Source organism: Acomys russatus, chromosome 18 (assembly GCF_903995435.1).
Source record: "Acomys russatus chromosome 18, mAcoRus1.1, whole genome shotgun sequence".
In the NCBI taxonomy this organism is placed as follows: domain Eukaryota; kingdom Metazoa; phylum Chordata; class Mammalia; order Rodentia; family Muridae; genus Acomys; species Acomys russatus.
The window spans coordinates 63,422,832-63,436,804 of NC_067154.1; the positions used below are offsets into that span (position 1 = coordinate 63,422,832).

Here is a 13,973-nt window from a genome sequence, read left to right on the forward strand (position 1 = left end):
AAATACACACATACAGCCAGGTGCTGGGGCCCATACGTCAGCACTCTGGGAGGCAGAGGCAGGCAAATCTCTGTAATTTCAAAACCAGCCTTGTCTACAAAGTGAGTCCAGGACAGCCTAGGCTGCACAGGGTAACTCTATCTCAAGAAATTAATAAAAATGCACACATGCACACAGGTATTTATTTTGTTGTATAAGATGCCTGAATATTTATTTGAGAATAATTTTGTGTTTTAAAAAAATCTATCATTTCAATTAGTACCACATTAATTTAGTATATTCATGAAAAATACTTCCTTCAAATTCTGCAATACAGTATGTCTTTTACAAAATGATAAATCTCTTAAGACCTTAGAGATGACGTAATGCAGGAACACAGTTTAAGTTCATTTGTTTTGTGTTGCTAATATATTCATGTATATAAGAAAAATTTTTATGCTAGATTTGGTTTACTATTGGAATGCAAAAAATTATTCATTTAATATGCTTTTACTATATGTCTTAGTATTTTAATAAAATTGTAATTTTATTTTTATAAAAACATGTATTATCTCCTTTTCTGTTTGGTTTAATCTTATTTTTATTCATTTGCAGTAATAATAATAATGACTATAACAAACATGTTTCTGTCTTCATTTTGATTTTGGTTACTCCTTATTAGCCATGATATGATTATATTATAGAATATTATTTAGATTGACTGGAACATTTTGTAGAACGATTATCATTTTATCAAAGAATATAAGAGCATTCAAAGGGACTACGTCTAGTTCAATGAAATATTTGAGAACCTTTTTCATGTAATATAGTTTTAAAAATATTGAGGGCAAGATTATACTTGGAAAAATACAGGAAAAAAGTTTCCAAGAGTGGATTTGAAGACAAACCAAGATTCCATATCTGTATAAAGACTCCTCAACTTAAGTCTTAATTTTTACACACAAATAAGGTTATTTTTATTCATTTGTATAGATTTTTGCATATTAATACAAAATAAGTTTTATTTTGATACGTTAATATAGGAATCAAATTTATGATTAGTCTTCACACATTACTCTAAGATGAGATGATTAGTCTTCACACATTACTCTAAGATGAGGTGTTGGTACCCATACAACTCAATTATGGTGCAAGGTTACTTCCAATGCTTTGAAAGTGCTATTGCAGGTCTTTTAAAATAGTTAAGTAATACAAGCTAATTGTTAGCCGATCAAATAATGTCAATCACTAGTCTATTTTTATCACAAGAATATATATCCTAGGTTTAACAGATATAATTCTATAGATAGATAAAGTAAAATAGTTAGATAAGGCCTAACTTATGGCATTTAAAGATGTTTCTATTATTTTAAGATTCTTTGACAATAAGACAGGTTAATTTCTGGCAATACCCAGTCTGCATCAAAGAAGAAGATGAGCATCAAACAACCTCCTTATGGAGACAGCTTCAAATGTGGCAAAACAGCCACTGGGCAAAATGTCCTCATTTCTTCCACAGACAGAATTCTGTCAAAAAAGGACAAGCTTGGATGCAGGCAGAGTCAATGGCCAAACTTGGCCAAGACAGGGTAAGCAACTCCTCAATAGTTCCTGCCTCACAAATATGTCTGTCAGATATATTGAGCCAGAAGGCTGAAGATGATGCTCCAACATTATAGAGAGTTTTGGGTGACTGTTCTGGCAGCAAACTGTCTCTGTCATTGTTTTCGTTTTGGAAAGCTGCTAACCTGTACCTCATGTTTACTTAGGTAATTAAGTTTTATTCCTTCTCATGTCTCTGATGGGGTTGAAGACCAGATAGTTTAGTTTTACAATTAAGCCTAGTTGTTTAGGGGGTAAGTTAATTTTAGGTCTAGATAGATGTTTTAAGTTGATCAAAATGAGATATAATAGATAGCGATTTACATTCAGAATTTTAGAATCACCAAGATAGGAAAGATATTTTCTTCAAGGTTGACAAATACAAATAACCAAAACACTACGGATGTAACACTTATATAATTGCTGGTTGTTTTGTGGTTCTTCTTGTTGTATGTAGTCTATTGCATTTATGTGTAAAAAAAACTTTAAACAAACAAACAAAAAAGAAAATCCAGCAGGCTACACTGAGCAAAAACAATAAACAGCTAAAAACAGCCCGTAGAAATATGAAAAGAAAAGAAAGGAGAGCCTACTGTACGTGACTTCTGAGACACAGGGCAAGATGATTCAGGAAACTGACCAGTGTAGTCACTGAAGGGATTGCTAATTAATGGTGTGCCCAGAGAATCGCAGTGGGTCAGGATGGGAATGGAGTTTCAAGAACAACGGTCTCTCTTGAGCTTCTTGCTCTGCGATGCACTGCTGCGCTGCTCATCTGCAGCTTAACACACTTTGTCTCTCACTCATCTGAGTTTCCCTTTGTTTTAGCTCCTACATATTTCTCTAAGCACAACCACTGAGCTTACATTCTCATATTAGAAAGGGGTTGATCCGTCCTTCTTCTGATTTTGATTCTGCTTATTTACAGAGAAGAGCATGACACCATGTTTTCTGAGACCATGGTTATTTTAAAAGCAGTGCATTGCCTTATGGGAGAGTATGTGAGGATTTATGTAGACATGACTAGCAATGGTACAAATGTGCAAATGCTGATTATTTGGTAATCACAGAACAGAGTTTGTAATAAACATATGGTCATATCTAAAATGGCCTTAAATATTCATAACAATGTAAAAATTTAAGCTTCCTTCATTAATGAATGTTTTAAGATTTTTGAGATAGTTTCATATACAGTTGAACTAAAAAGGAAAGAAAGCCTTAGGCAAATTCAACTCTTTCTATATTTAATAAAGCAATTATTGGGAAGAGTTGACTTTCCATATACTAATATTATTCAAATTGTTTTTATACTAATGGTCATTCTTAGAGCCAGAAAAAATTATCCAAAGTTATTTAATATTTGTTAATATACTCCTTATCAACAATTTATTTATAATAAGTATTTAGTGAATTGAAACAACTTCTTTATAGAAGCAGGATATGTAGAGGTGGCTCTTCTGTACAGCAAGATACTCCCATTCCGGAACCTTACGTAAAACGGAATCTCAATAAATATTTGTTAGTTTGTTAGAATACATTAGTCTTTTATTTTATTTCATAGTGCTAGTATTATGGATACTAGCTAAGTATTTCCCAGGAATCTCCATTAACAGCCAAAGTCAATGTCTTTAAGTATTATTTGGTCTAAGACAAACATATGTATACCTTCAAATTAAAATGTTTTATATCTTGATGATATAGTAAAAACAAAAAGTCCAAATTAAGATTTTATTTAAATGAGATGTATTTTAAATCTGTTAAATGATTAGCTATACATAGATCTATGAGCTGTGTGCATTTTTCAATACCTGAACTAGGATGTTTATGGGTTTTAGATATCAGATGTGAAATGCCTAAAATCTATTTTTATCTTTACTCTTAGATATCTTCATTCCTTAATTATTATTCTTTACTAATGTATAAAAGCCTTAAAATCTGCATAACAAGCATTACTGTCTTTTATATAGTGTCATTAGACTGGCTTTTTGTAAAGCTAAATAACTTTCTAGGTTAACTATATTTAATAAAAGTAGCTCAAATTAATGTAGAAAACACTTAAGATAAGTTTTGGTAGGTCAATACTGATTATATTGACTAAATTAATATATTTTTACTTATTTTATTATTTATTCACTTTACCTTCTGGTTATAGCCCCATCCCTCCTCTCCTCCTGGTCTCGCCCTTCCTCCCTGTTTCCCCCTTCACCTCTCCCCTACTCCTCCAAAGAAGGAAAGCCCCAGCCACCCTCACACCCAAGCACATCAAGGGTCAAGCATGTCGGGAGGGACTGAGCACATCCTCCTCCCCTGTGCCCTGGTGAGGTAGCCCTGCCTGGGGAAGTGATCAAAAAGCAAGCAACAGAGTCCATGTCAGAGTCAGCCCATACTCCCTTTACTAGGTGACCCATATGAGGACAGAATTACTCTTTTTTTTTTTTTTTTTTTTTTTTTGAGACAGGGTTTTCCTGGCTGTCCTGGACTTGTTTTGTAGACCACGTTGGCCTCGAACTCACAGTGATCCACCATCTGTGCCTCCCTAAATGCTGGAATTAAAGGTGTGTGCCACCATGGCTGGGTGACTGAATTATTTTCTTTTTTTAAAATTCTATTAATTTTCTTTTGTATATCTTTTTAAAAATATATTTTATTAATTTATTCATATTACATCTCAGTTGTTATCCCATCACTCATATCCTCCCATTCCTCCCACCCTCCTGCTTTTCCCCTTACTCCCCTCCCCTATGACTGTGACTGAGGGGGACCTCCTCCCCCTGTATATGCTTATATGGTAATTTCTTATCACTCAGGGTTTTTAAAACCTTTTATAAACCAGCTATTTGTCTTAATTTATTTGACATAGATTGATTATCGTTTTTATTAACACATCACAAATAGCACTTCTTAGCACTAGACATTTATGCCATCATTCTTTTTTGTTCTTATTTGTGATAATTTTAATTTATGGTAGTTTATGGAACCACATTCATATTGTCAAAACTTTAGAACAATTTATAAAACAGTATTATTTCTTAAATAAAAGAAATAGATTAAATCCAAATTCTTCTTCAATTAAGACAATACATCTACCTACCATTTTCTTCCTACCTCAGTAGCTGAGACATTTGCTAACCGCCAACACAAGCAAAAAGTCACTGGTAGTTTACACTGGGAAGATCTCACTGCTTTGCCAAGATTTAGGCACCGATTATCTAGTACAAGGTTGTAATTAGTGCCTTAGTAATGAAATGACACTAGATGAGAGACAAGATATGTGACCAAGCATGAGTAGGGCAATGGTGTCATAGAGAGCGCACATTTCCACTGGTTCCCCAACCCTGGTGCATTCTATAGAAGAAGTGATAAAAAAGCAAGAGCAGGAAGCAGTGAGGTATGTGGACAATGTCTGTGTCTTCAGTGTGCAGCCATCACTAACTATATGCTTCATTATTTGTGGAGGCGAATATTGTACGAAGAGCTCTGGTCATAATTCACTTGGATCACCGCCTCTGCGGCAGCCTGGATAGCAGGGCCATCTGAGACACAGGTTGCAGTTGCTCTGTGCAGTGCTGAGTGTTCTGCTTCATCTTGGAGCCTATGCCTTTGCTTGATAATCATAACTCTATAAATAGGTTTTAATGTGTCTCCATTCTGGCCACTAAAGGCCAAGCAGGGTTTTTGTTGTTGTTGTTGTTGGTTTTTTGTTTTGTTTTGTTTTTGTTTTTTTACGAAGGGGCCCTTCTCTGCTGAAGGTAGAGCAAGTAGAAAGAAGATTTGTTCAGAATCCAGCAAAAAATGGATTAAAAATGTCTCATCACACTCTCCACTCAACTGTGGAGAATATTCTGACCATTGGCTAGATCTGGGAAGGGGTTTAAAGTTTACCTCCTGTATTGTCCTTGGCTGGTGCCTTAGTTTGAGCGGGACCCCTGGGCCCAAATCTGCCTATCATATTGTTCTACTTGTAGATTTGACCATGTCCCCTGGAGGGGGAGACCTGGTGGCACTCAGAGGAAGGACAGCAAGTAGCCAAGAAGAGACTTGATACCCTATGAGAATATATAGGGGGACATAATCCCCCTCAGGAACAGTCATAGGGGAGGGGAATAATGGGAAAATGGGGGGGGGGGAATGGGAGGATACAAGGGATGGGATAAACATTGAGATGTAACAAGAATAAAATAATAAAAAAATAATAATAAAAAAAAAAAAGAAAAATGAAAAAAAAAAAAAAGGGAAAAAAAAAATGTCTCATCATTCATAATAGTCTAGGTGGACACTGGCCCCACCAGCCGTGACAGAAAGTCTGCATCATTGCATTAGATCATCTGCAACTTCAGCTCTGAGACTGTATGATCTAAATACCATTTATTTCCTTCATCATCAGCAATGCCACACGTCTATAAGAAGAGACAAGTGCAGCGATGTCCCTGAAGCATCACAGTATCATGTCCGTGGGTGTGTAAATATGATAGCTGGGCTAATGACTGAAAGTAACAGATGTTGGAGCACTGTCATCCAGACGAATTGCTGGCAAACCAGCCCTATTTCTGACAAAAGAAAGTTTCTTCTTGTGTGGTGTCATGGTGCTACATTAGGATACAATATGATTTAATAGTTAGGTGAACAAGGCTTAAGGTCAGTGAGAATGCATGTGAATTTTGATTCTAATGTTAACTTGCTGGCTCACCATGAACAACTGCTTGACCCCAGTGATATCTCAATTTCTTATCCTTTCAAATGGGCACAATGTGGCAGTCAACATGTAGTATTTCTAAAACAAAGAGATAAGTTGAGAAGTCAGTGTTTAGCATCAGGGAACAACTAAAGAAACAATCCCACTGAGAGGCTTCCTGAGGCATGAATCAAGCTCACTCTGCAATATGCTTGTACTTTGAGATTTCAGGCTAAATATAATAAAACTGAGGAGATCATGGGTTTTGATGTTTGTTCCATGCTAAACTGATTTTTATGAACTAGAGAATTGGCCACAAATAATCACTAAATTATCAAACAGAAATATACCTATGATTTTTCTCATATGGTGTTCTACCCCCATTTTAAATTACCAAATTATGTTAAAGTAAATGAAAATATATACTGATCATATATGAATATTTTATATACATTATATATTCTTCTTTGATGCTATCACTTTAATGGTACATTAAGACTAAATTAGGTATTAAATAGTTTCATCAACCCTCAAGGTTAATTAAACAAGAAGAAAAATGGCATAATATGCGTGGCCAACCTCTGAGGTAGCCACTGTCTGTTTCACTCCCAGCTTTCTTAGCATTTATGTTTGACCTTCAGCGTGTTACAGGGAACATGTTACAGGTTTGCTGAACACTTCAGGTTTGGGTTTTGAACGTGCTTCTCATGCTGGCTTTCCTCGCTGTGCTCTCTCTGGACACCTGTAGGCAAATGTGAATGTGGCAGGTGCACTTGCTACCCTCCTGGAGACAACAGAGTGTACGGCAAGACCTGCGAGTGTGACAACCGGCGCTGTGAGGACCTGGAGGGCGTGGTCTGCGGAGGTAACGCCTGTTCGCTCAGCTTTACATCCTCTGCATGCCCTTGGCTTTGCCTGCCCTTCTTTATTGTTTGCCCCTTTAAAAATCGATGTTCAAAAGAAGTTCAGTACACCATTACACTTGAAAGCAATATAGCTGTGATACCATTTTTATAAGAAAGAACTCTCGACTTGGGTATATGTGAAAAGACTGGCTAATCCAAATCAATTTCTAAGTTCTATGCCAGTTGGTGGCAAGTGAAAGGCTTCCGTTTGTTCATGATTCCTTTTATTACACTCATAAACACGGATGGAGGAATGAAATGCCACCCAGAAACCGGGGAGAATTACTGTGAGATTACAGTCCTAGTTGAAACTCAGCTCCTTGCCTTGCCCTTGAGTTCCGAAAGCCCCCTGAAGACCAATTGCCTGATAAAGAGTAAGGCAGAGCAAGAGTAGTCTGAAAGTAAAAAGAGAAGACAAGATGGAACTCTGAGATGAGCATCATCCAGGAGTGGGAATGTAGATCTCAATTACTCTAGCTCTCTCCGTCTTGAAATGATTTATATTATTAAGAGTGATGTTGCTTGTATCTTTTGACCGCCATCCGGCAGCTCTCTTGGCACTCCGTCTTCACTATTCCACCTGTCTAGCTTTCGAATCCATAGCTACCTTCCCGTGTACCTTGACTATCTCTACTCTCTGTAACCTACTCCGAGACACTTACATTGACCAAATGTATTGTTATTAGAGCATGGTCTGATATACTTTGATGTTAATTACTGCTTGCTGTCTCTATACCTCCAAGTTTGCTATGTAACATTGCCTAAGGAAATTCCTGTTTCACCAGTAAAGGGCCATCAATCCTGGGCAGAGGAAATGGGATAGGTGTGGCTTTGGGAGAGAGACCTGAGAAGAACAGGAGGAGGAAGGCCACCACGGTCAGGTGCAGGAAGAAGCACATGGCCAGCAGGGATGGAGATTTGGCCCAGATGATGATAATCAGCAAGTATTTTGGATTATATATGGGAGGTAGCACCATACAAATTATTAGAAGCAGATAGTATGGGATTGGGGCTGAATATCAGATACTTGCCCTGTTATGGGAGGTAGTTTAGAGGATTAATATCTGCCCTGCCCCAGATTAACTGAGGCTGTTTTAAAATATAACAGGTGTGCATGTCTGCATTGATTGCTAGTAAGTTAGAAAATACTGCTGTAATAATAGTTATAGGCATAACAGTAAACATACTATGCCATACTGATAAATTAACTGCAACAAATTATAGTTTATATTATATTATATATACAATATATAATATATTATAATATAAATATATATTTGAATACACACACACACACACACACACACACACACACACACACACACACACACACACACACATATATACCTTAGCTAGTATCTGGATAGTCCCTTATAGATATTTCTATTTTTATTACCATAATCTTGTTGCTCAGTTAGAGACAGTGTCTCCAGGGAGGGATCTTCTCATAATGGCCTGGCCATATTTATTGTCCTTTCCTCTCTGTCATCCAAGTTTACCTAAATGATCAGCTCCACACAGCATAATGGGATGACTTATTTGAAGGGTTTGACTTGGTAGAAACCTATTAAGTATCTATGTGCATTGGATTGTATAATTTTCCTCCATGAACATCTATATCAAAAGTGAAAACAGACTGTTTACTGGTCACATGAAAATAAATGCTAATTGTGTAAGACATCCCATGGAAGGGTTTTGCTTAGGAAATTCTCAGGATTATACATGAACACCCTTCTTTACTGTCCATCTACATAAAGTTGACTCTGTCCTTGAGAAGAACAGACTTACATCATCCAAAGTAGTTAAATGCCCACGTGTAAACCAGAGCAGCAATTCTTCCATGTGCAATGAAGCGAAGTTGTCCCAGAGCTTTTGTAGGCGACCTATAGAAAGCAGGTTCTCACACACACACACACACACACACACACACACACACACACTTTTGTTGTTGTTGAAAAATGCAATAAGAACTAGAAGCTGTATTAGGAAAGAAGAGTCATTTGATAAAAAATATTGATTAGAATTACATGCAGGTTCAACTAGAACTTCATTCTAAAATAGGAGATGAATTATAAAATGCAAAACAAAATTCTCATATATCCATCAATTAATTGCTCCTGAGAGTCCACTCCCAGGAATTTCTTGCTACCTTAGCATGACTCACAGATATGTGATCAGCTCGAATGACTGAAAGAAACCTTCAGGCAGTGGAGATCACAAAAGCAATAAAGATAAAATAATATCAGTGGGTAACTGTTAATAGCTCCAATACTACCCTTCAAAAGAACACAACTCTTATGTCGGTCTCTGTTTCTTCTCTGAGGACTGCAGAAGACATCTCAGGATGTTCTTTTCCTTTGAACAGAGAGAACATACTTATTTTCTCCAGATTTTCTCACCATTCAGTTCACCATTCTTTGTACACTATATAACAACATAATGTACAATAGCTATACATAGTCAGATCTGCCTTATCCTGCTAAAACAGTGGTTCACTCCAGGAAACCCTCACACACATTTAAATTTCTTATTGGCATCCTCTACTCAGTGTAGGTAATGCTAAATGTGGTAGTTTGAATGAAGATGGCTCTACAGACTCATAAATTTGCATTTTAGTTAGAAACGCCCCTGTCTGGAAGAAATAAAAGGTATGGCCTGGTTGGAGGAAGCCTCAGGATTGAGCTTAGAGGCATGACATAGGTCACTCACTTTGCCTGCACCGTGTCCTATGTCTGTCTGTTTGCATGTCACCATGCTTCATACCGTGATGAATATAAACTGACTCTCTGAACCTATAAGGAAACCTCCCATTAAATGTTTTCACTTATAATAGTTTCCATGTCATGTTTCTTTTATTATTTTTATTTTTGGCATATACTTTTATATTAATACATATAAGTAAAATAAACTATGTACAAGAAGAACCAGGAAACAATTAGAAATTATATAAATGTTACATTTATGGTGTAACATTTTGGCTAATTGTATTTGGCATCCTTGAAGAAAACATGTTTCCTAACTTGGTGAGTCTGAAATTCTGAATGCAAATCAATATCTATTATATCTCATCTCTATCAGGTTAAAACATTTATCTAGACCTAAAAACGTCTTATCTCCTTAACAAGACTAAACTATCTGGTCTTCAACTTCATCTGAGACTTGAGAAGGAATAAAACTTAATTACCTGAGTAAACCAGAAGTGCAGGTTAGCAGCTTCCAAAATAAATGACAGAGACAGTTTGCTGCTTGAACAGTCGCCTGAACCTCTCTATACATTGGAGCATTACCTTCAACCTTCTGCCCCAATATAACTGACAGACATATTTGTTTTCTTTTTAAAGATTTTATTTTATTGGCACATACATTTATATTATTACATGTAAATAAAAAATTTACATACAGCAAGAAGAACCATGAAACAATCAGGGATTATATGAATGTTACATTCATGGTGTTTTGGATAATTGTATTTGGAAACCATGTAGAAAACATCTTTCCTAAATTGGTGAGTCTAAAAGTCTGAATGAGAATAAATATCTATTATATCTTATCTCTGTCAACTTAAAACATCTATCTAGACCTAAAAACATCTTAAGCCCTAAACAGCTAATATTAATTATAAGACTAAACTATCTGGTCTTAAACTCCATGAGAGAATTGAGAAGGAGTAAAACTGCTCCCTGATCAGTCACCCGAAACTCCCTGTAACATTGGAGCAGCGTCCTTAGCCTTCTGGCCCTATGTAACTGTCAGACATATTTGTGAGGCAGGAACCATTGAGGATTTGCTTACCTTGTCTTGGCAGAGTTTGGCTGTTGACTCTGCCTGCATCCAAGCTTCCCCATTTTTAGGAAGAATTCTGTCTGTGGCAGAAATGAGGACATATTGCGCAGTAGCTGGTTTGCCACATTTGAAGCCATCTCTATAAAGAGGTTCTTTGATGTTCATCATTTTCTTGTGGTAGGCTGTGTGTTACCAGGAATTAATCTGCCTTGTTGTCAAAGAATCCTTAAAATATTAAATGCATCTTTAAATGCCGAATTCTGTAGGTCTCTGAGGTTTTTGAAGAACCTATCTAATGATTTTACTATTTCACCTTATTTGTATATAGGATCATATCTATCTGATAAACCTAGGATATATACTCCTGTGATTAAAAATAGACTAGTAATTGACATGACCATGATTTGATCAACTAACAATTAGCTTGTATTACTTGATTGTCCTAAACAGCCTGCAATAGCACTTTCAATGTATTTGAAGTAAATTTTGTATTATATTTGAGTTGCATGGGTTCAATACCTCATATTAGCATATAAATATGTATAATATGTATAGAAAACATTCTTAAATTTGAATTCTATATCAATGTATCAAATTTAAGCTTATTTTGCATCAATATACAAAATTCTATACCATTGAATTAAAAGTAACCTTATTTGTGAGTAACAATTAAGGCCTTAGGTTGAGGAGTAGATTCAATAACCTACTTTTTAATCTTATCATCTCTATATATTTCTATATACTTCCTTCTCTTTTTTCAACTCCTATCTCCATACCTATGAAAGAAAGAAAAGGAAAAGAGAGACATCCCTGAGTCCAACCTCGTTTTCTCTTTGAATAGGACCAATAATAACTTATAAGCAACTCCCAATGAAAATAAGCATCTTTACCCCAAGAGAGCCAACAAAACTTACCCAACCCCCTTAGGTGAAATGGGAAGTTGTTTTCTTAGGGTTTCTTCCAGCTGATTTGAAGCAAATAGTACCATTGTAGGGGACCGAATGAAATTGAGGAAAATGGTTAAACAAGCTAGGAATAGCCTTTGTAGTCGAGTTTCTCAATAAAAGAATAACTAAGACACAAAGGAACTTAGTTATCAGAGGACTGTGTTTTTCCTGCACTTTCAAGTTTTCCCAGGACTTTGCTGGTGCCTAAATACACCAGGAGGCTTTTTCTTTCAGTGATGGAGAAACCATAAGCAGATAGCAAAAGAATATTTAATCACTATCATCGGATTTAATTCTTAGTCTGCTTTCCTAGAACTTTAGTAACTAAGAAATTGCATAGCCATCTGATTTCCTGTTTGGATACTTATTAAAAGAATTTATTGATTAAATGGTCTCTGAACACTCATAAGATTTGTGCATAAAATAAAAGAAGTTCCTCTAGAAAATATTATGCTTTTATCATTAAGGTTTACTTTGATGTTGAAATAATATCTTGAGAAATTTGAATGTAGTTTAAATAGGTACAACACCTGCCCCACCTTGTTCCTTCCTCTCTCACCTGGACCACCTGTGAGCTATCTAGGTCACCATTCAGAACAAGAGTGCCTGCCATAGCCCTGACCTCAGGGCAAGTGTATCTCACATCTTTATACGTCTCACTGAGTCTTTTCTTTTTCTTTCTTTCTTTTTTTTGGGGGGGAGAAGAGGGGGTTTGTTTTGTTTGTTTGTTTGTTTTTTCGAGACAGGGTTTCTCTGTGTAGCCTTGGCTGTCCTGAGTTCACTCTGTAGAGCAGGCTGGCCTCGAACTCACAGCGATCCACCTGCCTCTGCCTCCCGAGTGCTGGGATTAAAGGAGTGCGCCACCACTCTTGGCTCACTGAGTCTTATTGCTTGGTTAGAGACTGTTCCTTCAGGGAGGGATCTTTTCACCAGGGTTTGGTAATGTTATAAATAAGAAAAAGAGCCAAGACCACTACGTATAACTTACTAGTCATTCTTGTTGGTCTGCCTAATAATATACCCAACAGGAAAGGCCAGCATATAGTCAGTCCTTTGTACCTGGTGGCAGCTATGTTCTAGAAGACATAAACATACTTCATTTGAATATAATTGATCCCTTAATATTGAAGTCAGGACATGATCATGTCTGATTAAACCTCATCTAACATGTATATTTTTGTATAAGACAGATCCTGGACTTCTTGTGCTAGACAAACAACAAACAAACTAAAGGTTGTTTCAGAACAGTACCAGATACTCTTTGAATCATCAAAATTGGTAACAACAACAACAAAAAAGAATAAAATGAACAGAATGTGGCACTGAAGAGACCATGTAAGAGATACTTGTTTCTGATATGAAAGCTAAAAATGAAGGAAAACATAACCTTGTTTTACCCTAGCTGCAACTACAAATATTAACCATGTTATTTCTCACCATTTCCCTACATGCTCCCTCACACTGTAAGTAGTGAGATTGGAGCTGTAAATAAATTTAAAAATAAGTGAGTCTGAAAATACAAAACTAGGATTAATGCAAATTAGCTACAGTTTACTTATTTAAATGCCACTCCAAAGGTGTGTCCTACCTTAGCTTTGTACTGACCTTCACATTGTGATTTCATTAAAGTGGTGAATAAAAAATAATGTGGTTTTAAGTCCTGTATTTTCTGATTATTGTTTTATGGAAAATATTGCATGGGACTTACTTATTTTAATATGGTTTTCTATTTCTTGGTTGGTATTAAAACACAGGGCACTCTTCATTGTAGAAAATATTTAAACCTGAAGCAATTGTGATAATAAAGTGTACAGTACAGCAAGAAGTCCACAAGGAAGTCAAAAAGTCAACTCATGAGTTTTATAACTAACAGCACACATGTCCTTTGGGGAGTTCCTGAAACCCATGTTTCAGGAATCACACATAGAATGAGACTTGAGTTCTATAGAAGTCAAGCTTGTCTTCTGAGATAGAAACATGAATATCTGTGCCCTGTAGAGTCCATCTGTGTGTATCTGGCCTGTGATCTGAAAAGAAGGCAGTTGTATGGCTATATGAACCCTTAGAAGAAGAATGCCCCATGTC

General features: G+C 36.3%; 1 protein-coding gene across 2 annotated transcripts in view; it reads left to right on the forward strand.

Moving 5' to 3' along the window:
- The window catches only part of Itgbl1 (integrin subunit beta like 1), a 249,915-nt gene that overhangs the window by 222,447 nt on the left and 13,495 nt on the right, over nucleotides 1-13,973 (forward strand). For both annotated transcript variants that reach the window (XM_051161007.1, XM_051161006.1), the window contains one exon: nucleotides 7,002-7,118. In XM_051161007.1, the coding sequence (XP_051016964.1) occupies nucleotides 7,002-7,118 (117 nt within the window). The remainder of the gene's footprint in view (nucleotides 1-7,001; nucleotides 7,119-13,973) is intronic.